At 49.1% G+C, this 25,793-nt stretch overlaps 1 protein-coding gene across 2 annotated transcripts in view; it reads right to left on the bottom strand.

Annotated features, from left to right (window-relative positions):
* The window catches only part of KIAA1522 (KIAA1522 ortholog), a 47,770-nt gene extending 22,498 nt beyond the window's left edge, over positions 1-25,272 (bottom strand). The window contains exon 1 of one of the 2 annotated variants that reach the window (XM_048500474.1): positions 25,030-25,272. In XM_048500474.1, the coding sequence (XP_048356431.1) occupies positions 25,030-25,117 (88 nt within the window). In that variant the 5' untranslated portion in view covers positions 25,118-25,272. Of the gene's footprint in view, positions 1-538; positions 797-25,029 lie in introns of those variants that run through there. The other variant, XM_048500475.1, reaches the window with a different exon arrangement.
* Positions 25,273-25,793: the final 521 nt, after the last annotated feature.

Raw genomic sequence — 25,793 nt, 5'->3', positions numbered from 1 at the left:
TCTCCTGCCAAATCAGATTCCGCTCAGTCTCTCTGCCTGCAGAAGCCGGCGAGAAAAACAAACCGTGAGGTTGGGGAGGAGGGACCAGGAGGCCGAACCAGGCTTCAGGAGCGCTGCAGAGGAGAGCCCGGGGAGGAACCCTCAGATCTCGAGACCCGCCCCGGCCACTTCTCCCACCCACCCGGGATAACAATAGGCGGCAGGAGCCTCTGCTGAGCCCGGGAATAGCGGGAGATGCTCTCAGGCTGGGCATCGCCCGCGCCGAATGAGGAGGGGGGGGGCACAGCCGTTCCAAAGACCCCGCCTGCCCGCGCTGCTCGGGCCAGACCCGCGCCAAGCCGCTGCCCCCCACCCCCAGGGCTAGATTCTGCCCCCCGGTGAAGAATCCAAAGCTAGAACCAGACGAGAGACTGACTCCCGAGTACGCCGCACGACCCAGCAGGCCGGGGAGTCCCGTCCCCAGGAGCCCCCTCCCTCCCCGAGTCAGCAAAGTTCAGGCTGGGCTGGGCTGCGCGCCCTTCGCGCCTTCCTCGCTCACCTTTCTTCTTGAAGAGCGCCAGCAGGGAGGGCAAGTTCCTGCCCAGGAAAACCACCATCCCGCCCTCGGCAAGGTGCCCCCCGCACGCCGCGCGCCTTCAGCAGCCCCTCGACGGCCACCAGCCACCGCGCCGCTTCGTCCCTTTCTCCTTCAGCATCCTTCTGCGGGGCGGGCGGCCAGGCGGGAGGGAGGGACGGAGGGAGGGAGGGAGGTGCCAGCGGCGGGGCCCCGGAAAGGCGGGGATGGGGAGGGCTGGCAGAGGTCACCCGGAGCACCTCGAGCTAAGGAGGGGCGCACAAGCCCCACCCCCTGCGCCGGGACCGGGGTTTTCCCACCCGCCTTCCCCGCTTCCCCAACCCGCCCGGCTTGGCAGGCCTTGCGCGTGCAGACAGACGACCTGTTTGGAGTGTCCTGGAAACCCCAACGCGTGCACCAGGTCGTTCACTGCCGACCCTCCGTTTTATCACACGCGCGTAAGAGCTGGATGGATCCACACACGAGGCACTAGTTTCTCACGTGATGGCCTGCGCTGACAAGGCGTCCTGGGGAGACACATTTTTGCTGTCTCCTGACGTTTCCTCACCAGGCAGGGTCACAGCTGCAACCAGCCCGGCTGGTGCACAAGAATCAAGCGGGGCACATAGAAGCCGCGCGGGACCCAGGAAGCCAGAATTAGGGTCATTTTCAGGGGCAGCTTCCCTGCCCCCAATTTACAACAGCGCAATATGTGAAATGTCCTTTCGTTCCCCCGGGAAGAAAGAAATCTCCACGTGCGCACAGCCCAGGCCACTGAAATGGCAGAGAGGCAGATGGAAAGGGCAAGCCAGCTCCTATTAAGAGCCAGTGACTGGGATCAGCCTGCGGGGATGGGGGGTGGATGGTACTTTAGCAGTCTACTTGCCTTTTGGGACCAGGTGCCAGCCAGGGAAATGGAGAGTTTCTGGTTTTCTACTACCACTAACAAAAACTGTGCACCCATGGCCTAATCCAGAATTCTCAAACAGGAGGTGTAGATGTCTTATTGGGCCCACAAAACCACCTCACAGGTGCCTGAACAGGCTTCAGGGGCAGGATCAGCTCCCCGCCCCCCCATACTGTTGAAATGAAAAGCGCTACCAGCTCTCTCCCGGACTGTGAGTGAGTGTGTGTGTTAAGTTCCACTCAAGTAGCTTCCCATCTATGGCAACCCTATGAATCATCTGATGTTTAACAGCCCTGCTCCATTGGGCGCAATGTCCTATGACACATGGCTGGCAACTGCTTGCCCTAAGAGCGGGGTGGGGTGGCCATTAGAACGGCATTACAGTATTGAACACATACACATGAAGCTGCCTCCTGCCATCTCAGGCCCTTGGTCCACCAAGGTCAGTACTGTTCCTTCAGTGGGGCAGTGGCTCTACTGGTTCTCAGGACAAGGGCTTTCCCATCCCCTATTGCCAGAACCAGAGATCTTGTGCTTGCAAAACAGATGCCACAACTTTGGTATTCAAGACCCTGCAGCCTGGGAGTGAGCCAGCATGCGCCGGTAGGCTGATCGGGTGGGGGCCCTGTGTAAGGGAAAAAGAGAACCAGAGGACAGCCCAGCCAAGATCCACCATGGGCCCAACTGTGGGCATGTTCCAGGTTTATCATGCCTTAGCCAAGCTAGCCCGAACTTAGCAGATCTGAGAAGCTAAGAAGGGCTGGCCCTGGTTAGTATTTGGATGGGATATCATCATGGAAGTACAGGGTCATAATGCAGGTGCAGGAAATGGCAAACCAACTCTGGCAAAGAAATGGCAAAGCATCTCTTGTCCTGATAACTCTACAGCATAGGGGTCAAACTCGTGGCCCTCCAGATGTTGTGAACTACAGTTCCCATCATCCCCTGCCAGCAGGCAGGGGGTGATGGGAACTGTAGTCCATAACATCTGGAGAGCTGAGAGTTTGACACTTGTGCTCTACAGGGTCACCATAAACCAGCTGCAAGTTCACCATAATATCCACTATCAGCTCCCCCACCCTCGACACTCACCCCCCGATCAGAGTACAGGAGGTTATAAACTACCAGTGGGTAGGAGGTAGTTATTTTGCCATCTGAAAGGATTTTGAAGGTCCAGCATTTGACTGTGGTCATTCCTGCTCCCCACTTTTAAACTTATTTTTCAGGATCCATTCCTAACCTTGCTTTTGGGACACAAACTCCCTGCTTCACTCCCCATGGACAAAGTAACATTTTATTTTTCCATGTTTAATATTCCTTAATACCAAGCAACAGGCTGTTATTCCATGGACACTTTTCAGATTCTGCCAAGGCAAACCCACATTTGCCATGTAGCCCCCGCTGATCATCTTGTTCCCTTCTGGCTTCATGACCCAAGTGCAAGAAAGCTGTGAAACACTTTGGGATCCTCCCCCCAGTATGAAAACCACGGGCAGGTAGAAAAGGTACTGAGATAGCACAGAGCTCATTCCTGAAAGGGGGGCTGTGACAATTGGGGGTCAGCAACAGCAACTGATGCAGTGGAATTTGCAGGCTAAATCAGAGGGTTGGGTGGGCAGCAAGAACATTTTAGAATTTAAACCTACTTTTGCTCATGGTTCTCCTCCCACTAACACGCCTTCAACCCATTGGTGTTTGGCAGCCCCACCCTAAGCCAGATCTCTCATGGCCCTCGTTCTCCCATTCTCTCTCTCTCTTTCGCTCTCTTTCTCTGCTCTCCCAAGCTTTTTTGTTTTGTTTTTTAGAAAATGCAGCCCATTCACTGCTGCCTGCCATGACCCCTCTGGAAAGCTACCCCCTTCCCCAGCTGAATATTCATCAGAGAGCACGAGAGAGAAGATACACAAGCAGGTCAGGGCCATACCATCTGGCATACGGCAAGAGCCGAGGCCTTTTCACAACTTTTAAGGAAAACTCCAAGAAGCCGGGGCAGCTGCAGGGCCTGCAGACAGAAGGGAAGCCGGCTCATTCTTCTGGAGCAGCGACCGTCTGGAGGGGGGGAGGGGGCACATGAGGGGCCCACAACGAGGTAACAGAATCCCTACAGGCATGCGGAAAGCTCTTTTGGACACTGATGCCCAGGTGTCTGGCAGCATTTTAGCATGGCTCTAACGGATAAATTCTTATATCTATCTTTCATGCACCCTCCACAAACACACAAGTGAGGAAATGATGCTGATTTCCCTCGCCATCCCGCACTGCTCAAAGAGTTACAGAAGGGCTCAATTCAAAACTCACGGCTACCATTCCAATTTATCTTAATAAGGAGGAAACATGTAGCAGGTTGTAAATGCCAGGTGGTTCCATACAGGAAATCATCTACTGGGCACCTTTAAGTGAACACCTAACAACGTCATGTATGAATGTTACCCGAATGTCGTACAAGAACACCCATTAGGGAGCCAGGATAGCTGAGGCTTTCTGCTGAGGGTTGGAGCAGTGAATGGTCTGGGTGTGCTGTCATGTAATGTGCGAACATGTGTAAGATGTTCTCCCACCAATAGAAACTGATCTGAACTTAACAGGCAAACTGGCGAATGCTAGGAGCGGGGACTGACTGACTGCTTCTCTGTCCCTCACCCCGATCAAGGGTAAGAACTGCCCCTCTAAGCCTTCATCATAACTGCTCGGCTTATAGACAGAGTGACCCATGGTCAGACAATACAGTGGAAGCCACCCACATTCTGGAAAGCTGCAACTCCCACTGCCGCCTCCTTCATCCAGAGCAGCTCCTCGGCATAAGTGGTGGGAGGATCTCGTGGGAGTTCCTGGGAGGGTCTCTCATTGCATGGGTTTCTTTTGGCCCCCCCCCCCCTGGGTTCAATTCCTGACATCTGCACAGGAAGCATTTTGGACAGAAAGCAGAGTTGGGAGGCAGACTTCTGGGGAGATCGCCTTCCTGCCCTCTTTTCCTCCCAGATCACTGAAGGGGTGCCAATGCAGAGGAATCTCCCAGGAGATTTTTTGGAGCCAAAGCTCTCAGTACATCTGCCCCTAATCCAGCTTGCAGGCCTGCCATTCACACTGCAAGCTTTTTGAGGCAGCTGTTCTTTGCCTACTCTATGACTGCGAAGGGTGCCATAGCAACAGCGGTCTTAGCAATGGGATGGGCCAATTGTCAATCTGAGGCTGAGGCCACACCTTCTACCCAATGCTTTTGCACACCTAGTCTCTTGGTGCTTCAGCTCTGACCATCGATCGTGGGGGTTCCTGCTCAAATGTTCTTTTCACAGAACAGTTCACTAAGACAGGGTTTTGACCTTGTGCTGTGTAGAGAAGAGGAGTTTGGATTTATACCCTGCCTTTCTCTCCTGTAAGATTACAAACTTCTTCCCTTCCTTTTCCTACAACATAATCCTTGTGAGGTATGTAAGGCTGAGAGTTCTGAGAGAACTGTGACTGACCCAAGGTCACCCAGCAGGCTTCATGTGGAGGAGCAGAGAAACAAATCTAGTTCACCAGATAAGAGTCTGCCACTCATGTGGAGGAATGGCAAATCAAACCTGGTTCTTCAGATTAGAATCCACTGCTCTTAACCACTACACCACGCTGTGTGTGAATTCTCACGTACTAAATGCCAACTTGGGTGCAAATGCTCACACACATAGCAGTGTCAGGTTTGGCTTCCCTGAAAATTTAAGGGGCATTCTCAAAATAGCCACACTGGCTGGGCACACAGTAGCAGGCAAAACACATCTGGGGGCTAGCGGTCTGTGAGACACCTTGACAGGGAAATAATCCCGCAGTGGCATAGGAGGTTAAGAGCTCGTGTATCTAATCTGGAGGAACCGGGTTTGATTCCCAGTTCTGCCGCCTGAGCTGTGGAGGCTTATCTGGGGAATTCAGATTAGCCTGTGCACTCCCACACATGCCAGCTGGGTGACCTTGGGCTAGTCACAGCTTCTCGGAGCTCTCTCAGCCCCACCTACCTCACAGGGTGTTTGTTGTGAGGGGGGAAGGGCAAGGAGATTGTAAGCCCCTCTGAGTCTCCTGCAGGAGAGAAAGGGGGATATAAATCCACACTCTTCTTCTTCTCTTCTGCCTCAGAGAAATGAAGAGTGCAGGAATCTCTGGCATGCTGGCAGCACAACACTCAGTTGTCTCCAATTATGCTGGCTCTTGCCCGTGAAACACCTATGCCATAATAGAGTCACGCATCTTTAGCTTGCCACAAGACTCCCTGCTAGTTTCCTGCAACAGACAAACCCAGCCTTATGATCTGCATTGTGAACTGATTGGATTCTGAAACCTGGCCAGGTAGTTTTTGTCTGGGGACAATCAGGAACACCCGGGGCCTGCAGCTCTGTAAACAGGCTGACTGTCTTCCCTGCTCGAGATATCCTCACACTGCAGACAGGTTCAACTCTTACACTCTCTTCCAAAAGACCCTAGAATTATCAAGTCAATAGTGGGTAGACAAGGAGTTCTTAAGGGAGAGTTCTCAGGGCCCTCATGACACTTCCAAAGACGGGGGGGAGGGGGTGCAATTAAAATGACATGTAAATATCAATTTGTAGCGCTGATTTATTTCTCAGTACTTTCTTGCTCTCCTCTCGAAAAGACACGGCATGGCTGAAGCAATATTGTCCTCTCCTACTTGACTCATAAGAACATAAACAAAAAAAAGTACAATTATAATCCATACACATACTTCTTCAGGCATTCCTCCCATCAGCTCCACATTTTTTGCAAATTTCTCTCCCAGGCTGATTTGACACCAGAGCATCCAAACAAAGAGGCAAAATGAAGTCCATAAATAGCCGCTCACTTCCTGCTCCATTTAACCTTCACTTTCACCCTCTTGTTTTGCCAGAGAAAAGCCTGGGCAAAGCTGATGCATCATCTTGAAAGCATTCTTGTGCTCTAGACGGGCTCTTCGATCATGACTTTGCAGGGGCTGTGAGCTCAAGGCCAAATCTTTGACCGCACCACGGGAACAAAACCCAGAGGGGGGAGTTCTTCCGGCACTTCCAGTTTAAAACTAAACCAGTTTCTCCTTCTGTTCCCAGGGAACACGTGCAGGGCTTTCAAGACTCAGAGGTCATGGCCTACATCTGCCAGGGCTTGCCAACTTCTCTCTGGGACTCACAAGGCGGTCTTAAGCAAATCCCTCTTCTCTCAGTCTTCTCACCCACAGTATGGGGATAATTACAGTGGCTGACTTAAAGGCTACCAAGTAAGGATACCAACTATTATTGTTGTTCATGCACCATCCTAGAGTTTGCAGTGAGTGGAGTGGAAATAACAGGGGTGGGGGAGGGAATGCTGAAGCTATCTTGGGCATACTTAAGATGTTGGATTACAGAACAATCCCATACCCTTCCTACAGAACATTTCCAGACAGCAGCGTCCCTAGTGTCTGGGGCAGGGTAGGGTTGAGCCATAATGAGAGGCGCCTGAAGGAAGAGAGACTCACTTTGATGACACGGTTGCATGTCATGAGTTGCTGCCCCTCACGTGGACCTGTAAGCCATAAACTGGTGCAGTCCCTGCATGGACATCCATGCTTGTCACATTTGACATGGACATGCCCTTCCAACTGAAGGCAGTCCCAACTGTATCTATTAAACAAGATAAGAACATAAGAAAGAGCCTGCTGGATCAGACCAGAGTCCCTCTAGTCCAGCACTCTGCTACTCGCAGTGGCCCACCAGGTGCCTTTGGGAGCTCACGTGCAGGATGTGAAAGAAATGGCCTTCTGCTGATGCTGCTCCCAAGTACCTGGTCTGCTAAGGCATTTGCAGTCTCAGATCAAGGTGGAACAAGATTGGTAGCCATAGATCGACTTCTCCTCCATAAATCTGTCCAAGCCCCCTTTAAAGCTATACAGGTTAGTGGCCATCACCACCTCCTGTGGCAGCATATTCCAAGACAACCACTGATCTGAACATTGGGTGAGGAACTAGAGGGGCCTCCAGGCTGGGAAACTTTACAGTCATAGGGTAGTCTTTCATTTATTTCATGGATGATGACAAACACAGGTGGTTTAGTAATACATTGTGTGGACTTGTTCAGAAGGGCAGGCTAAAGCCCCACCAAGGTAGGAGAGGAAAGGGCAGAGAGCTTCAGCTCCATCCCTACAGTGATACCTATGATGGCCCATTCTCACATGGAACTCATCAGTGGATACTGGAGTCATCAGAGTGATAAGTGGGCAAGTATTAACATGACCTGTCACCTCACATGCAACTGCCAGTTATCAGTCAAACCTTAAGGCTGTGTATACTTACTACGGAGATGCCACATCCATTAATGTTCAAGCGTTTGGGTTGTTCTGGGCTACTGGGGTTTTGTGAAGTTGAGAATTCTGGACCACGCACGGCTCAAGCAATGCAAGATACTCATTGCTACACTTGTAGAATTCCAGGGCAGTGACCCGCCTGCTTCAAGCACATTCCCCAACTGCAGCCTCTTGGCTCTTCTGAAACTATTATCCTTCCTAGTTGAAATTTATTTCCTGCCAACAGAAGGCCGGGAGCAGTAGAGAAGACAGACAGTCCTAGCCCAAGAGGCATGCCCAGGTCAAAAGAAATCTCTGCTACGGAGTGCCTCTCTGCAGTTTAAAGGGCCATCTCTGACTATGCAGCAGAACATCTGCGTTCCAATGATCTTAGGTATCAATGTGCACCCCATGCTGCCTCTGGGGAGACCTTTTGAATTTCATGTGTTCCTCATTACATGCAAGAGGGTCATCATCTACACGAAGAGCCGTTTGGGCCAAGTACTGGATGGTCCAGTCTGTCCTGATCTGACCTCAGAAAACTAAACAGGATTGGCCCTGGCAGATGCGTAACTGGGCGGGAGCACAGGAAGAGCCCCTACCCCAATTGATCTATCCCAGCCTCACGGCCTGGAAGTAAATTCATCTTAATTTTAAAGCAACCAGTTACTTTTGTGGCAGCAGTAGGGGCAGTGGGGAGGGAGAAAAATGGCCAGGAGGAAAACAGGGTGGGGACAAAGCCAGGGAAAGAACACCCCCCAGTCTGTCCCGACCACAGCAATGCTCCCCTGAAAGTAAGTTAATTTTAAAGCAACCAGAGGCTTTCTTTAAAGCAACCAGAGGCAGCCTTGGGAGGTGGGGGCGGTGGGTGACCCCTCCCCCTCCTGCTCCCCCCACCACCAAAACTCTCTCCCTTCCCTCTTCCCCCTTTCTCTCTCTTTCCCCCACTCTCTCCAGATAGAGGATACACTGCTGAGTAATAGTGTGTGAGAACAAGATCTTGGAGTACAGGTGGACAGTAGGTTAAATATGAGCAGTCAGTGTGCCGCAGTGACAAAAAAGGTTAAGGTAATCTTGGGATGTATCAATAAGGGCAAGAGGTTGAGGGGTGCCATTTTACGCCTCCAGGCCCTGGTTAGTATTTGGCTAGGAAGGGAACCACCTCTGGAGAGGAAGAAACCCATCTTTTATTAGTTTCTTGCTGACAAAACCATAAATAAAGCTAGGGCAGTCTTTCTTTTGGCAAATCAGAACCCAGTCACAATAGAATTGGTTCTTGCAGCGTGCCATAAGACCAATCTAGCCTACACAAGTTCTGGTGTTTTTAGACTGTTAAAAATATGTTCTGTAACTTATTTAATGTTGTATTTTATTATATGCCAGTAAAAGGCTTTTGTTGTGGTAGTAGTCTCTTGCCTCGAAAACTGTGCTGGGTTGCCATAAGTTGGCTGTTTATACACACACCTGTTGTAACCTGAACTATTTATCACCCCCTACAACTCTAACAACACATCCCACTTGGGTGCATCACACAACTTTGACCTGGTTAGGAAAAAGACAACACAAGGAATTTCTGGGACTGTTTTCATGACATTCAAGCAAAATAGCTAATGAGGGGTGGGGGGTGGACAGCAGTCATGAAACCATCCAGCAAGGACAAGATCAGGAGTCCAAATATTTATTGCCTTCCAAAATGTGACAGAAATTATTCATCAACTAGCAGCAAAGCCCATTTCATGTGGGAATGAAGTAGGCTCTAGGAAGCAGGTAGGTGAGGGAACCACCTGCCAGTGGAAGCTTTCTCTTGTACCCCTACCCATCTACTCACGCCTTGGCCGATCCACTTCTGCTTGTCCACCTCAACCCAACTTCATTTTGCCATATTTTGGCTTGCTGCCTCGGCCTGGCTTCGCCCCCACAAATAAACACGAATTAACCTTTTCAGTGATTGGGGAAGGGGAGGGGGGTTACCCAGGCCTGTGGCGTTCTCCCACGGACACCAATGGCTGTGCACTCTGCCGCTGCTCTGTGCTGCTACCACCGGGGTGGGCTGGGGTGGCTTGTGGGGAGTGTAGGAGGGTGAGGGTAGGCAGGAGGGTTGTCGAGGGTAGGAAGGGTGGCCTCCCAGCACCCTGGCTAGTGGGCCGGGCTTGCTGCTGGGTTGGGGGAAGGCAGGCGAGGGACAGACATCCCACCAATAGGCGCAAAGGACTGAATACTGCGTGCCGCTTGGGGGAGGGGGGGTTCATCATTGGAAGGTGGCAACTGCCACTTAGGGAATTATATATGGTAAGATGAGATGAAAGCAAGCAGATAAAGTTGTCCTGGGCTGATTTTGTGATGAGAAAATTCTTCCAATGTACACAGAGGAGGATGGGCTGCCCTGCAGCATTCTGCACAGTATGCCCTTGAAATACACCCCAAAACCCTGGCTGCCTGACACATCAGAGTGCACCTGTAAGGTGCTCTCGGGGGACATGCGGGACTGCCAAAGGGAGATCCCATTAAAGTGTGTAAAAAAACTCTTCCCATACGGCGAGGTCAGCTTTGATTCCTTTTGTAAGGCAGATGTGATGATGGGGGGCGGAGACCCCACTAGTGGCCCACGCCAGTCTGGCGCAGAATATCACCCTGCAAGCAAAATTAAGGTGCCCCCAAAGCACTTGAATTTCTTCTAACGTGCATTTTTGTTTTCTCCCTAGTAAATGTAAGTGATCCACAATTTTCCTTATGTTGTCAAGGGGCAGGCAAGACACTCCCCGCACCGTATCCAGTGAGATAACTAAATAAGTTAACGAGGTGACAGGGAGAAACCTCCTGTTTTTCCCCCGAGCAAGGGGAGAAACCCTAGCCCCTCGGAACCCAAAATGCCTCAAAAGCAGCCACATGTTATCCCTGATGTGACATTTCCATCAGGCACTTCTGCCTGCTCTCCCTAAGTGGTAAGAGCAGCAAATCATCTAAGTAGCGAGTGACATGGGGACTGCCCGCTCAGCCCTTAGCCGCCCACTCCAGGAATGAGCTAAATGATTCGAAGGGCCATCACATCGCAGCCAACTTATGGCAACCTGGCAGGGTTTTCAGGGCAAGAAACGAGCAGAGGTGGTCTGCCATTGCCTGTCTCCACAAAGCAACCCTGGATGTCCTTGCTTGCTTCCCATCCAAGTACTAATTGGCCATGCCAGGAGGCTGATGGGAACTGTAGTCCATGAACACCTGAAGTGCCAGAGTTGGACACCTCTGAGCTAGAGCAAACAGGTAACTTGAAGCACCACTACTGCCAAGCAAATTTTAATGCTTGCATCTCAGCTAAGGGCATACCCTGCCACCCCCTGGTTATTTTTAGCTTTCTGCTGAAGCTTACAAGGCCAAGGGTTTCTGCTGTTTTCTGGGGGATACACATGCTTGGACCCCAGCCTCAGCAACACAAGCAGCTTCCCAATGTGCCTTACCCCCATGGCAGCCGTTCGGAGACCCTTTGCATCTAATCCAGTTGACTGACTCAGGAGAAAAATGAGACAGAAGGGAGGGAGGGGAGGGGAGAGGAGAGATGAAAAACAAAAGAGAAAAGCCCACCAGGAGGGAAACATTCACCAAAGGCATCTCATAGTGGAGACAGCTGATTGTTTATTTCAGGAAGCTGAAGAAGAATTCAAAGAAAAATTGCTACTCAGCTCAGTACATTACCTCCCCCACCCCCCACCCCTTTTAAGACCCTGGATAAACAGGCTGTGCAAGCTTTTGCACTGTGCTGCAAACCTGCAGATTATGTTTGCTCAGAAGCAACTAAGGTACAAAAGAAATATGCAGGAAACCTTTCTCAAACTGGTTTCGGCTCTATCAAAAGCTATCCAGGTCTCCACTCTCATCTTCCGGGTCATCCCTTCAGAAAAGGGAAATCCCTCCCAAGGCAAGGCAAGGCTTCAGGTTGCTATTTCTGACCTACAGGTAAGCCCAGTTTCAGCTGAAAGGTAAATAATGTCAATATTATTGACAACCTTAGGCACACCTGTGAAGCTCTCCAACTGGTTGCACAAAACCAGAATCTGAAAGTGATGTTTATATATGCATGTATCTAGATAAATACTTATGTAAACATCACTTTCACATCTATCCATCTATCTATATGGAATTGCTGCTATAATGTATTTTAATGAATTGCAATGTTTTATCGTTATATTGTATTTATGAGACCTTATATTGTATTTGTTTTATGTCTCATTGTACACCGCCCAGAGCCCTTTGGGGGTTGGACGGTCTATTAAGCTGAATAAATAACAACAACAACAACAATAATAACAATAACAACACTAATAATAATAACAATAACAATAATAATAATAATATCTATCTATTGTGAGAGAGACCTAAATACTCCAGACTTGTAAGAGCTTGGAAGCTAAGCAGGGTGGCCCTGGTTAGTACTTGGATAGGAGACCACCACGAAAGACCATGGTAGCTGAGCAGAAGCAGGCAATGACAAACCACCTTTATTAATGTCTTGGATTGAAAACCCTATGGGATCACTATAAGCCGGATGTGACTTGATGGTGCTTAATGGCATATATGTTCACAGGGCCCAAAGTGGCTTACAACATCATTCTCCCCTTCTCCAGTTTATCCTCACAACAATCCTGTGAGGTAGGTGGGGCTGTGAAAAGTCACAGAGTGAGCTTCCATGAGCCAGTGTCCCCTGCCACCTACATCACCCTATATCCGGACTACCATTTTTTTTTAATCTGCCATCCCAGCTGTGGGTGACAGTGGGGAGCAAAAACTGCAGACTAACGGATCTGAGGACCACTTTGGGGGAGTGCATGGCCCCCTTTCACCTTTGTTTGAACAGGAGAATAGAGCAACCAATGAGGAGAGGGTTTGGTCAATGGAACTGCACAGAGACTCAGTGAAGATGCCTGCTTCAGCAGAACTCCTTACACCATCCTGCTCTGCCTTCCTGGCCACAGACTGGAGAGCCTGAATGAGTTCCCCTCTGGCATCCGACAAATCAGCTTTCTGGCCACTTGACTGGCAAGTCAGGTATAATGGAATTAGCACCTCCTTCCATGGTTTTTCCGGATCATCCCTAGCCTCTGCTCCCTGGGTCAGCCTCTTCTACCCAACCCTCCTTCAAAAGCCACCAAACAGGTTTACACCTAAACCCAGACTTCCTGTGTTGAGAAGGAAGAGACAGACACAGGGAGGCAGCAGAAACAAAGCCTTTTCTTTCTTTTTTTAAAGCCAGAGAAAGTATGAGGAAGCTGGGGACCAAAGTACAGAGAAAAGCACGTGGAGATCTCCAAGGAGAAGAAGCCCCAAGAACAGTGCCTGCACACCAGCCTAGTGGGAGCAAGACAATATTTCCAGCTCCATTGTGAAGAGGATGCTGCCTGAGTGGGAGCAGACACATTCCCATTGCACAGCAGAGATTGATCTCCAGCAAGGAGAGCCACTTGTACCCATCCACATATCTGAAAGAGCTTACTGGCCTCCTCCTGCAAAGGCTTGGCCACAGCGACAAAGATACTGTTCTAAGAGGGAATCAGTAATATCACACCTTTCCCATCTTGCTCCAAAGCTGCACTTTGTTCACTGTTGACTGCCCCGCGGTCCCTGGAGACCATTTTTGTTTTATATTACATATGCATGTTTTTGTGATTACTAAAGGAAAAGTTCTCCACCCATGCTCAGAGGCACCATCATTTTGCATAACACATTCTAAGGCTGAGGTTTGGCATTGAGAGTCTACTGCTGGGTTGAAGTGAGATGGGAGTGACATGTAAGTTTGGCTTCCTTCTCTGCCCATGGTTGTAGCAGACCAGGTAAAATCGTCATGAGCGCTACTCTTCTGCTTCTTAAGGCAGTGTGGAAAGGCAGGACACTCCTCCTCAATGCCACCATTTTGTTCCCACCAGGTGCCATTTGGACAAAAGCCACATTTTGCCAGGATGACTCAGTGGAGCGCAAAGCATACCCATCCTGATAAGGAAGTGATAGTTTTTCTCCTGTCTCCACAATATCCGAGGCATTCAAAGGCCCTATACTAGTAGAATTCCAAAAGGTAGGACTGGGAAGGGGAGAAACACATCTAAATGCAACACTTGTGGATAACGTGGCTCCTACCAAACAGGCAGGGTCCTTGTCAAGGGGTATAAGGATGCACCATGTTTCAGTGGAGATGTAAGAAATAATGTTTTGGGCACTAGCCCAGGGTTGTGCTATGTTAAAAAGAACACAATATCCACCTGCAATCATGTGAATACACATGAGAAGAGGAATCACTTTTCAGTTGACCAGAAGATGCTCAGCACATGAGGGGAATATTCATATCCTCAAACACATCCAAACAGTTCCATGATACCAGGCGGCCTTTTTCACCCCCATTAAGTCACTGCAAGCAGACCCCTTAGGATACAACTTCCAGCCTCAATTATACAGGCAATCCCAGCAGCCTCTGAACAGAATCCCCAACTTTCAGGCATTAAGGTGCCATTGACTGATACAATTGTTGATCAGGGATGAAGGCTTCAGGCTAATCTGCATGTGCTACCTAAGAAAGCATAGCTTATAATGTTGGGAACCCTGCGTACAGGTGTCCCCTAAGGCACATAGAGGCAGTACAGGTGTCCCCTAAGGCACATAGGACATTTGGCCAACTGCAGTGGGTACAGTGCTGTGGCATTTCTATGGGAAACAGGATCTGAACACACTTACTGATGCTCTGTGGCACCCCCACTGGATTACTGCAATGCATTGCTTGTGGGGATGACATTGAAGACTATCCAGAAATGTCATTTGGTGTAAAATGCAGCCACAGATTGCTGACAGACCCTCAACATGTCTGTCTCACTGGCACTAGAAGATTTATAGGGCTGCCCAGAGGTGGGATCCAGCAGGTTCTCACAGGTTCCCAAGAGTAGGTTACTAATTATTTGTGTGTGCCGAGAGGGGGTTACTAATTGGTGATTTTTGCCTTAGTTATGCCCCTCCTCTCCGCAGTAGCGCGCAGAACTTGAAGCAGTCTAGCAGGAGGTGCATTGCAGGCGCGAGTGGCAGCCTCGGCGCCTTGGCGCGGTATCTCGCTTCCCGCCATGGGACCAGCGCAGCGGCTGGGTCCTTGCCACAGCCCCACCCCGGAATGCCCTGCCCCCGGAATGCCCAGCCATGCCCCCGTCATGCTCCAGCCAGCCCCATTGGCGCTATGCCACAGTTTGAATCCCGCCACCATGGGAACCTGTCACTAAAATTTTTGGATCCCACCACTGGGGCTGCCTCTTCATTTGTGAGCATAGTCCAAAGTGCTGGTTTTCACCTCTGCAGCCAGGAGAGAAGTCCACTTGGTCCCAAAACAGCCATCCAGAAAAGATCTTCCACAGAGCTTCGCCTATGAATGCATCTAATCTATGGAGTGATGCACGGGCCACCAGTAGGATAGCGGTTTCTCTGCCATACCACCTTGCCTTTTGAACTCCTTCTCACACCTGAGGCTGCCATTTTCCTCTCCATGCAGGCTGTTTGTTGATTTTGTTCATTTGGCATGTTGTTCAGTTGTCTGTTTTGAGTTTTGCCCTCTCTTTGTCTCACTGTCTCAGTTTGTTAGTTCATGGGTGTTGTTTCCTGAAGGCAGCTATACTGCATTATATAGACCTGTTGCGTTTACGGGCTTTTACCTGGTTGTACATTGCGTCAGCTGCCTTTGACCAAGAGACTGAGGAATTTTAAAAATCAACCAGCCAACTGCATTTGCTTCTGTTCCTCTCTGGTCAACTGGAGGACATTCGACAACCAAAACTAGGAAGGAAGGAAATGTCAAGCATCAGACTGCACAGGTCAAAGTGTGTGGGGGGGAAGGGGGGCACAAAATCTCACCCAGAGAAAAGGGAGAACTGATAGGAGCAAAGGGACAAAGAAAAGATTTAGGCTCACCAGAGATCAGTCCCCAAAAACTGCCTTCAGGGGCCACATAAAACCAGTACCTGTGAAGTGATTTAGGTGGGCCTTGAGTTGGTAGAGCAGCTCTCGGTTGGCTGGCCAGCTAGTTGCCTGCTTATTTTTTAAACTGTTATTTTTATAATTGCATTTTTAATTTGATTTGAACTCCTGATGAGAGAAAGTTAGATTTAAACATCAGAAACAATGCTGTGTAGTGACTAAAAACTCAGGCTAGGATCTGGAAGACACAGGTTCGAATCCTCCCTCTACCATGCAAGCTTGCTGCATGACCTTGGGCCAGTCATACACTCTCAGCTTAACCTGTCTCGCAGGATTGTTAGGCAAGAATGGGGGAAGAGGAAAATGATGTAAGCCGATTCAGATCCCCCCTGGGAGAAAAGGTAGGATATTAATGACATAAATTAATAAAACCATGAAGTATCTTGGAACACGTGTAGTGTGCATTTGCCTCATCAATTATGTTAGTTAGCTGTTTGACAATGCTGCAGGCTTTCACAGTCCTGTTGTGATTCATGCACACACACGCATGACGTTTCTGTGGAGATCCCATGCACTTCCGTGGGACCCACCCAGATGAGGTCCTTCATGCAGTTGTGTAACTCAGTACTTAGAACCTTCTGCCTTAATTTAATCAGGGCTCTCGCATTTTTCTTACGCCTGAAGCTCAAGACTGCACCACCCCTCATTCCTTCTCCTGCACAAGGAAAAGCCAGGTTTTGTAGCAGGGGCACCCCCTGCCCCCACCTATCGATCCTGGCCACATGCCCTGCAAAAATGCTGAAGCAACACAATGCACATTTTTCTTTTGCTCTGTGGCCTCCAGCCGGTTGTCATGGAGCTGGGGGCATGAACAACAGAAACACGCGCCACATTTTTTCAGGCTCCCTCCTGGCCAAGGTCCCCACTTTTGTCCTGTTCACACATGCAGCTGTTGTTGAACCCGCAGTAGACTTAGTCACTACAGTTCCTTTTTCTTACTCACTGTTCCAAGTCAATCTCATCTGAGCAGATCATGCCGATATCTAGCAGGCCTCAGGCCTACCTGAGACAACTCAGTTCCCAGTCACAAATATCCTCTCTGGGCATACCTACTCTCATTCACCCTGATCACATGAGAGGTTACAACATATTCATTTTATTCTCACAACAACTTCCAGGAGCGTGGTATGAAACTGAAAGGGATGTCCTTTCTCTTGGCCCAGCATGCTTCATGGCTAAAAAGAGATGTGACCTGTAACCCCACCCCTCCCCATTGGGAGCTTCATGGGAACTAATAATAACCTTTAAAGCGCCATATAAACGCTCAAGTGCTTTTAAAAGGGCAGGTCCTTGTCTCCAATAATTTTAGAAAAGCGAGCCACTGGCCCCAGATGTCAAGAATAGGAGGATCAGCGACAAACACTTCAGGACCAGAGAGCAAATGTTTCTATTTATCTATCTATCACACTAGTAGCCCATTCATCCTTGAAAGAACTCACAAGCGCCTCCTTTCCCGCATTTTAGGCAGGGCTGAATTCTACCACCTCTCTTTTCAAATGAATAGCTACTAAGAGCTCCTCTGAACATGTGAAAAGTGCATTTGCCGCACCAGGCAAGCAGGTTGTAACTACACATTTGGGAACGGAAACATAAATTGCTAGATTACATGCATATAGTATACCTCTGTAGATACTATCAACAGCACCAAAATAGCTAGCAACAGATATAAGACAGAAAGGGAAGCTAAGAGATACCCATTTGTTAGCATGGGGCATGAGGTCAAAGAATTTTCTTTGTGGCACCTTCTATGCAAACCCTTTCTAATGCTAAATTCTACCAGCAGTTTGCCAAGCTGATTTTGAGATATAGCAGCTTTAAAAAATGGAATATTAAAAAAAACAAATTGAAAATCAGATGTAGTGTAGACAAGTGATTTCCACTCACTTTGTCAACACACAGCTGAACTTTGGTAGAAACAGAGAAAAGTACAACCAGAACTGTGATTCTAATAATGACACTGATTTCAGGAAGGCTCTTGACTGACTCACTTAACTTTTAGGCAACTCTATTCTCTTGTTAAAAAAAAAATGATACAGCTAAGCCAAAGTTTCCAAATTGCTTTGAAGGGAGGGTAAAAATTATGACAGTTAATGAGATCCTTACTAAGATTTAATTGTTTCCTTTCCTCCTCCCTTTCTCCTGGGGTGCCCCAACTCTTTTTAAACTCTCACTCTCGCTCTCTAAGGTGTGTTGTGAAAGAGAAGAAAGAAATGAGGCCCCAGCCAGGTGCTTAGATTCTTGCAAATTAAAGTCAGGCAAAAGGAGGGAGAAAGCCAGACATTAAAACCCTTTGGGGTTTCTTTGAAGCTTTTGTTACACAGTCCAAACAGGCTTTCAATTAGTGGGTTGACTCTAAAAGCATCCCAGAAAAACCAGCTGTTGACATTCCTGCTATTTCCTAGGTGCAAAAAGAAAAAAAGAAGGGGGGAAAGATGGGTGTGGGACATACTTTATTTCTAGAAATGAGACATGTCCCCAAAACAATGCTTTTTAACCTTGAAGCACTTCCAAATATTCCCAAGTGAAGGGTGGCTATGATTGCTTGGCAATGAAGGGAAAAGTAATCTGCACATGTTTTGAGATTACTTGGAGGACTGCCAATTCTTTTTTAACAGGGCTCCAATGTTAAGTAACATGCTGGAACTGCATTGTTAACGCCCCTCCTATCACTGTTATCTCTATGGCTGCCCACTCAGATTGTTGGAAATTAATTTGGGGACCCGAGCAACATGACATCTTTTAGGAATGAACCCAGAGTTCAAGGTCAAATCTGGGTGCCTGCTACTCTCTTCCCTTTACAGGAAAAAAAATGCTATTTTAAACTCCTTTTCCTTTCTCTCTCCCTTCCCTGCTTGTAGGTCACCTCTAAACTGGGCAGATTCCTTGTCTCAACATGTACTGAGGGTTCTGAATCTGGTCCAGTCCTTTGTTTCTGTTGGGCTGTGGTTCCGTTGGGCTGTGATACAGAGGAATCGAGTGGGAAGAGATAACAGACTCAAAAAGAGTAGGTCAAATGCAGGGGTCTGCAACCTGTGGCTCTCCAGATGCTCATGGACTACAAATCCCATCAGCCCCTGCCAGCATGGCCAATTGGCCAATGCTGGCAGGGGCTGATGGGAATTGTAGTTCATGAACATCTGGAGAGCCGCAGGTTGCAGACCCCCAGTCTAGTGTCAGTCCTCTCACATGAGAGTAGTCCCACTGAATTCAGTGAGTATGTCAGGCTCCAGGTCTTTGTATCTGGTGCCAGGTCAGGCATGACATGGGAGATCCAGGATCAGAAAGTCCATTTTTTCTTTGATTAAAATGCAGATATAATTACTGCTAATTTATTGGGGCATTAGTGGAAGGGTTCTTTTGCCTTTTGTATTATCTTCCTTGTTCTCAGTCACATCCCTGAATCCCTCAGTCACATCCCTGAACATCCCACAGAGCTATTGTAAGCGCCAGGTTTTTTGGAAATAGCAACCAGAGGTAAGGAAATAGCCAAGAGAGGTAGGACCAACAGGTACAGAGGATGCATACAGCAAGGAATTTTAGTAAGGCTAGCTTTTCTCTCCCCCAAGGACAATGAGTACTTGTTTAGATGCACAACCCGGCCACATACAGAAATCTTGTGCACAACCCAGCCACATACAGAAATCTTGTGGTCCACTGTTACTGCCATTTTCCCTTACAGCAGAACCAAAAGAAAAGCTGCCTCACCATTATTCTTTTTATCCAGGCCTGGGGCAGGTATGACCCATTCATCGTTTAGCATACATTACAGATTTGGAAAACCCAACATATTGGCAATGCAATATATGTATCGTGTGCGCGTACGAAGTTTCCAGGGAAAGAGACGTTCAGAGGTGGCTTGCCATTCACTGCCTCACATGCACCACACAACATTTTCCTAGTTTCATTTTGGAATGAGATAGTCCAAAATATGCAGGCAAACAAGCAGAAGTGTCATGGCCAAGGTCACTCAGCAAACTGGCGTCAGCATTCAGCACAGGAAGCCTGTGCAATATGTATCTGACCTCCAACCAGGAACCAGAGTCCTTTTCTTTTTCCCCCCTGGGGTAATAAGCAGAGGTGGGATCCAGAAGGTTCTCACAGGTTCCCAAGGGTAGGTTACTAATTATTTGTGTGTGCCGAGAGGGGGTTACTAATTGGTGATTTTGCCATGTGATTTTTGCCTTAACTACGCCCCTCCTCTCAGCAGTAGCGCGCAGAACTTGAAGCAGTCTAGCAGGAGGTGCACCGGCGTGCGTGGCAGCCTGCACCTACGTGCATTCGTTTCCCCGCCCAAGGACCGGCGCAGTGGCTGCGTCCTTGCCACAGCCCTGCCCAGCAATGCCCCACCCCCAGAATGCCCGGCCACGCCCCCGTTGTGCCACACCCAACCTCATTGGCACTACGCCACTGTTTGAATCCCACCATCATCAGAACCTGTTACTAAAATGTTTGGATCCCACCACTAGTAATAAGCTCACCCAGGTCTCAACGGAATGTAAGATGCTTCTCAAAGTGGGGACGAGATGAATGAAAGCTAGGGCAGAAGATCACGGGGTTCGACAAAATTGGAAATAGGGCCCTCATAAAGATTGCTTCTGGAAAAGCTGACTCTCAGAGACAGTGAGATAAGGAAGTTACCAGTGTCATAGTGAAAATTCTAGGTAACATTGCTGACTATGAGGGTGGGAAATTCCCAGAGATTTGAGGACAGAGCTTGGAGAGGGTAGGATAGTGGGGTCACTAATGAATCATGCTGTACAGTCCACCATCTAAAGCAATCATTTTCTCTATGAATGCTTATCTCTGTAATTTGGAGATCAGTTCTAGTTCCAGATCTCCACACTCCACCTGCAAGCTGAAACTCTAACTCTGAGGATGCGCAACCATCTCGACTGCCATTTTTTAAAAAAAAACCTCTTTGCTGGCCATTTCCTAATGTGACACCAAATTCTGGAACATAGTCATGATGGAGACCCAGTCTAGGTATGTGGGGAGGGGGTTTGTTACAATGCTTCCTGCCCCCTTTCCTCTCTTTCTTAATTTTGATCCATGTGTTTGAGCATTTCAATGCAATTTCCCTCCCCAGAGGGACTCCGAGCACCTTACAGAAATTTCCAAAACACAACACAACCTGTTCAAACAAACAAAAAGACATTCTGGATGGATCCTGATTCACTGAGCCGGCTACTGTAGGCTCCAGGCTGAAAGGGACATGCTTCTGTCTCTGGCCACGCCCAGGTCACGTACCTGCAAGCAAAGGACCCGTGGGTAGGACTTGTCCCAGCATTTCCTCTGTATGATAACATCTGGGAAAGCCCTATATCAGTGATGGCGAACGTTTTCGAGATCGAGTGCCCAAATTGCAACCCAAAACCCACTTATTAATCGCAAAGTGCCAACATGGCAATTTAACCTGAATACTGAGGTTTTAGTTTAGAAAAAAGGTTGGCTCCGAGGCATGCGTTACTCGGGAGTAAACTTGGTGGTAGTCGGTGGCTCTGCTTTGTGCAACTCTTCCAATGGGTGAATCACGACCCTAGGAGGGTTTACTCAGAAGCAAGCCCCATTGCCAGCAACCGAGCTTACTCCAAGGTAAAGGATCACGCTTTAGTTCTTCGCATGAAAATCAGTGGGGTTTAACAGCGCTTATCAGGGTTACCTACACTGCTTCCCCAAAACTAGGTCTTAGGTTTAATGCTAATAATCGAACGCAGTGGCCCAGGCCAGCCTAGATGTAGTGGGGGAACTCTGTTTGCACGTGCCCACAGAGAGGGCTCTGAGTGCCACCTCTGGCACCCGTGCCATAGGTTCGCCACCACTGCCCTATATCATCTACCCCTTACTGAAAGGGAAATTAGTGTTCACCAAACTGTATCAAAACAGCACCCTGTATTATTAAGTGGAGCTAAAAAGCTGGAGACCAGGAATAAGCTGACCACCACCCAATGATGCAAGTTAGGTATGAACTCTCCAGCCCCTCCCTGCAAGGTTTTTCCCGGACATAAACATCAGATAAAGACAAACTCCCATTTCCAGTAGAGTGGGGGCAGGAGTCCTCCACTTCCCTGAATCAGCAGCAACACCAAAAAAACAAAACTAGGAGTTCTGACCTCCCTCGATCACATGTCCTAACCGACAGAGCATCAACAACCTGAAAAATAAAATGACCTCTTTGGTCCTTAATCCTGGATATGCATTGAGCAAAACACAGCGCCCATCGCCAAGTTGCTAGGAAAAGTATAAAGGATATTGAGCTTCTTAGGCACTAATTTCTCTAGCACTCTTCCACCTTCTCTTCCCCACAGGGACCAATGTTGCACACTCAAGGGCACCTGCCACAGGACAGCTTCCTCTTCCGCAGCTTTGAAACTGATAGGTTATTATTATTCTTAAATTTCTACCATGCTACATAGGACAAGGTCCCTGCCCTGAGGTGTCTGCAAGCTGCAGCTCAACAACAAAGGCAAGGCAACAATAACAACAGGTGTAAACCCAACAACAAAGGCTTCAAGTTCCTGGAGAACCTGTGTGGTGTAATGTTTTTAGTGCTGGACTAGGGTCTGGGAGACCCAAGTTCAAATCCCAAATTTGCCATGGAAGCTGGCTGGGTGACTTTGAGCCACTCATGCTCTCAGCCTAAACTACCTCAAACGGCTGTGGTAAGAATAAAAAGGAGGAAAAGGAGACTAATGTTAAGTTGCTTTGGGTCTCCACTGAGGAGCAGCAGTGGCGTAGGAGGTTAAGAGCTCATGTATCTAATCTGGAGGAACCGGGTTTGATTCCCAGCTCTGCCGCCTGAGCTGTGGAGGCTTATCTGGGGAATTCAGATTAGCCTGTACACTCCCACACACGCCAGCTGGGTGACCTTGGGCTAGTCACAGCTTCTCGGAGCTCTCCTCAGCCCCACCTACCTCACAGGGTGTTTGTTGTGAGGGGGGAAAGGCAAGGAGATTGTAAGCCCCTTTGAGTCTCCTGCAGGAGAGAAAGGGGGGATATAAATCCAAACTCTTCTTTTTCTTCTTCTTCTTCAATTAACCAAACAAAAATATGCTCCAATGCCTTTAGCTGCAGCTTGAGCAACAGGAATCAGGAAATCCACCATATGGAAGTAGCTCAGGCTGATGTCACAGGAGCAGGGGGTTGGCAAAGAAGTTGACGAGGTCAGTTTTGAGGGCTGCGCTCACAGTCAAGGCCTTGCAAAGTTTCTCAAACCTCTGCCAGTGATTTCTGATGCATGAAACGGGGCATTTCATCACAGTAGCCCCAGGGCTAGATATTCCAGATTAGTAAAAGTGGAACACAGGGAACAGATCTGGTTACGTGGCAAATCATGGTAAGCAAGCAGCACAAACAGAAACCCAGAGAACGGCTTCCAGGAAGGTTGCGACAACCTCCCACCGGCTCCAGCCACCCAAGATTCCTACCAGGAGCCTCTGCCAACATCCTGGAGCAACACGGCCTCAGGAGGAGTAAGGCACACAGCCCTTTTAACAACAGCAAGGAGAAATAGCAACAGTCCTTGCAGGCCACAGAGCCACACACAAATGCCAAGAAGCCACCCCACTGATGCCACAAACCAGAGGTCTTGAGCCATGACCGCCAAAGGGCGGGGGCATGGGGCTTTCTCAAGCAGCAAATATGGAGAATCAGAGGACTGTCGTCGAAGGCTTTCACGGGTGGAGTCACTGGGGGGCTGTGTGGTTTCCGGGCTGTATGGCCGTGTTCTAGCAGCATTCTCTCCTGACGTTTCGCCTGCATCTGTGGCTGGCATCTTCAGAGGATCTTCTGAACATGCCAGCCACAGAAGCAGGCGAAACATCAGGAGAGAATGCTGCTAGAATACGGCCATACAGCCCAGAAACCACACAGCACATCAGAAGACTGTCGTTTAATTCCTATTCAAGCAGGCTGGCTGCAATGTTGCCAAACATTGGGATAAGGGATCTTGGGTGAGGGTATAACATTCACTACTTCCCAAGCAATACCGCAGCAAAGCCGGGTTTACCCCTGAATATTCACTCTGCAAGAAACTGCAGGCAACTCTGGTAAATCTCAGAATGTGAGAGCCAGAATGGTATAGTGCCGTGGTGGTGAACCTTTGGCACTCCAGATGTTATGGACTACAATTCCCATCAACCCCTGCCAGCATGGTCAATTGGCTATGCTAGCAAGGGCTGGTGGGAATTGTAGTCCACAACATCTGGAGTGCCAAAGGTTCGCCACCACTGGTATAGTGGTTAAGAGTGTCAACCCAGGATCTGGGAAACACAAGTTCAAATCCCCATTCTGTTACGGAAGCTTGCTGGGTGACCTCAGGGACAGTCAAGCACTGCACTCTCAGTCTAACCTACCTCACAGGGTTGTTGTGAGGATGAAATGGAAGAGAGGAGAACGACGTAAGGAACTTAGGGTTCTCACTGGGAAGAAAGGCAGGATGTAAATGAAACAAACAAATAAATAAATTAAATGTCACACAGCATAAAGAAGCATAAATAGCTTTTGAAGCATTAATAGCTCCGCAGTGGGAATCTGCCTGGGAGGCACCCCCTTGGCTTTGACTGCCTGGTCTCCTAAACTGCCACTGATTTGGGGTTTCACGAGCTCCACTTTTCATTCTGTCTTCCTAATTACATCACACATCTAAAGGCTGAATGCTTGCATAAGACACATGCTTCAAAACTGAGCGCCACAGTTCAAGTGAAGTCTGCCATACAATTTTAGTTCAGGCGTGTATGAAAAGCTTAGCAGATGCTACCAGGATGAAATCAGGAGGCGGACTTCACAGGAATTTGGCGTGAGGTGGATCTCGAAAGCTGACAACCATCTCTTGGCTCTGAACAGTCAAGGCTGGCTATAATTCAGTGCCCTCAACAAGGAGCTCTTTGCGAAGCTCCCCAGTTGTGCACTGGTGGGGGGGGGGGGGACACAGCAGGACACACAAAGATGTCAAAACTATGGGACAGACCCAAGATGCACTGACAACCTCTAGGGCCTAATTTGAGCCACGGATTTGGCCCCAGAACCTGGTTTCAATGCTTGGCTCTGGGGTGTGTGACAAGAACCCTTCCTTTGCGCATGTGCCGAGTGAATTTCCCTCATCACAACAGCAGCCCCAACGTATATACATGGGGGAGGGGCTGATGCAGGTGTTCCAAAGCCATGTCCTGGGAGTCTGAACTTTTCACTGAACAGGAATTTGGTTCTTTGACAGGCTGCCCAAACACACAGGGCAGCCGTCTCCCAGGCCCACCAGCCACCCCCATCCTCTGTCCCACATTTTCCCGCCTCACAAGCCCATACCTGTCTTCAGCTTGTCACTGTGGCCAACACTCCAGAGAGGCCCGGCCCCAGCTTTTGGGGGGGTTGGCTTGCGGTAGGGATTGCCCATGTTGCTCCCAAGTGCAGAGGCACCCTGCCCTTCTCTTCCCCACCCTTCTGTTGCCGGGTGGAGGAGGAACAGGGTGCTACATGACTGAACTTGGCAACCTTCCCTTCCTTGGCTAGGCTCCAGTCAGGCACAGAAAGAGAGAGACACACACACTAGGAGGCTTCTCCGGCTCCCCCATCGCTGCGGCTTGCAGCCGTGCCCACAGCACTTGGTCAGCCCTGAAACCAATCACAATGGACAGAAAGGGAGGGGCCTGGAAGCTGGCCTCTGGCCCAGCCCTTATAGCTTCGCTGCCTCCACTCCACCCCCACTCCCTCTCTCGTTCTGGGAGAGGCAGGTCACTTGTTGGCAGGGCTATTACCCCACTCCAAGGAAAAAGGTTCCAGTCCAGACTTGCCTGGAAACCAAATGTCTGTGACCTGCTTATAGGCCACCGCCTCAACCATATCTGGATCCAGAGAGCAGTGAAATCTTTCCCAGGACTACATCCCCACCGCTGTCCAGCTTAATTTGCAGAGTGCACCCAAAAAAAACAGTGCCGGCGCAAGAAAATGCTCTGCTTGTGCAGTGCCTCTTGCAGGCACAAAGGGGCTTTGCCTAACAGCCTCCCAGTTCCTAGAAAGCTGTTGCTAGTGGTTTTCTGAGTGGAAAAGGAAGGACTTGTGGCACAAAGTTC

This window comes from Sphaerodactylus townsendi, linkage group LG06, assembly GCF_021028975.2.
Source record: "Sphaerodactylus townsendi isolate TG3544 linkage group LG06, MPM_Stown_v2.3, whole genome shotgun sequence".
Classification (NCBI taxonomy): domain Eukaryota; kingdom Metazoa; phylum Chordata; class Lepidosauria; order Squamata; family Sphaerodactylidae; genus Sphaerodactylus; species Sphaerodactylus townsendi.
Note: the sequence above shows the minus strand (reverse complement) of the source record. Positions and strands in the feature narration are given on the sequence as shown.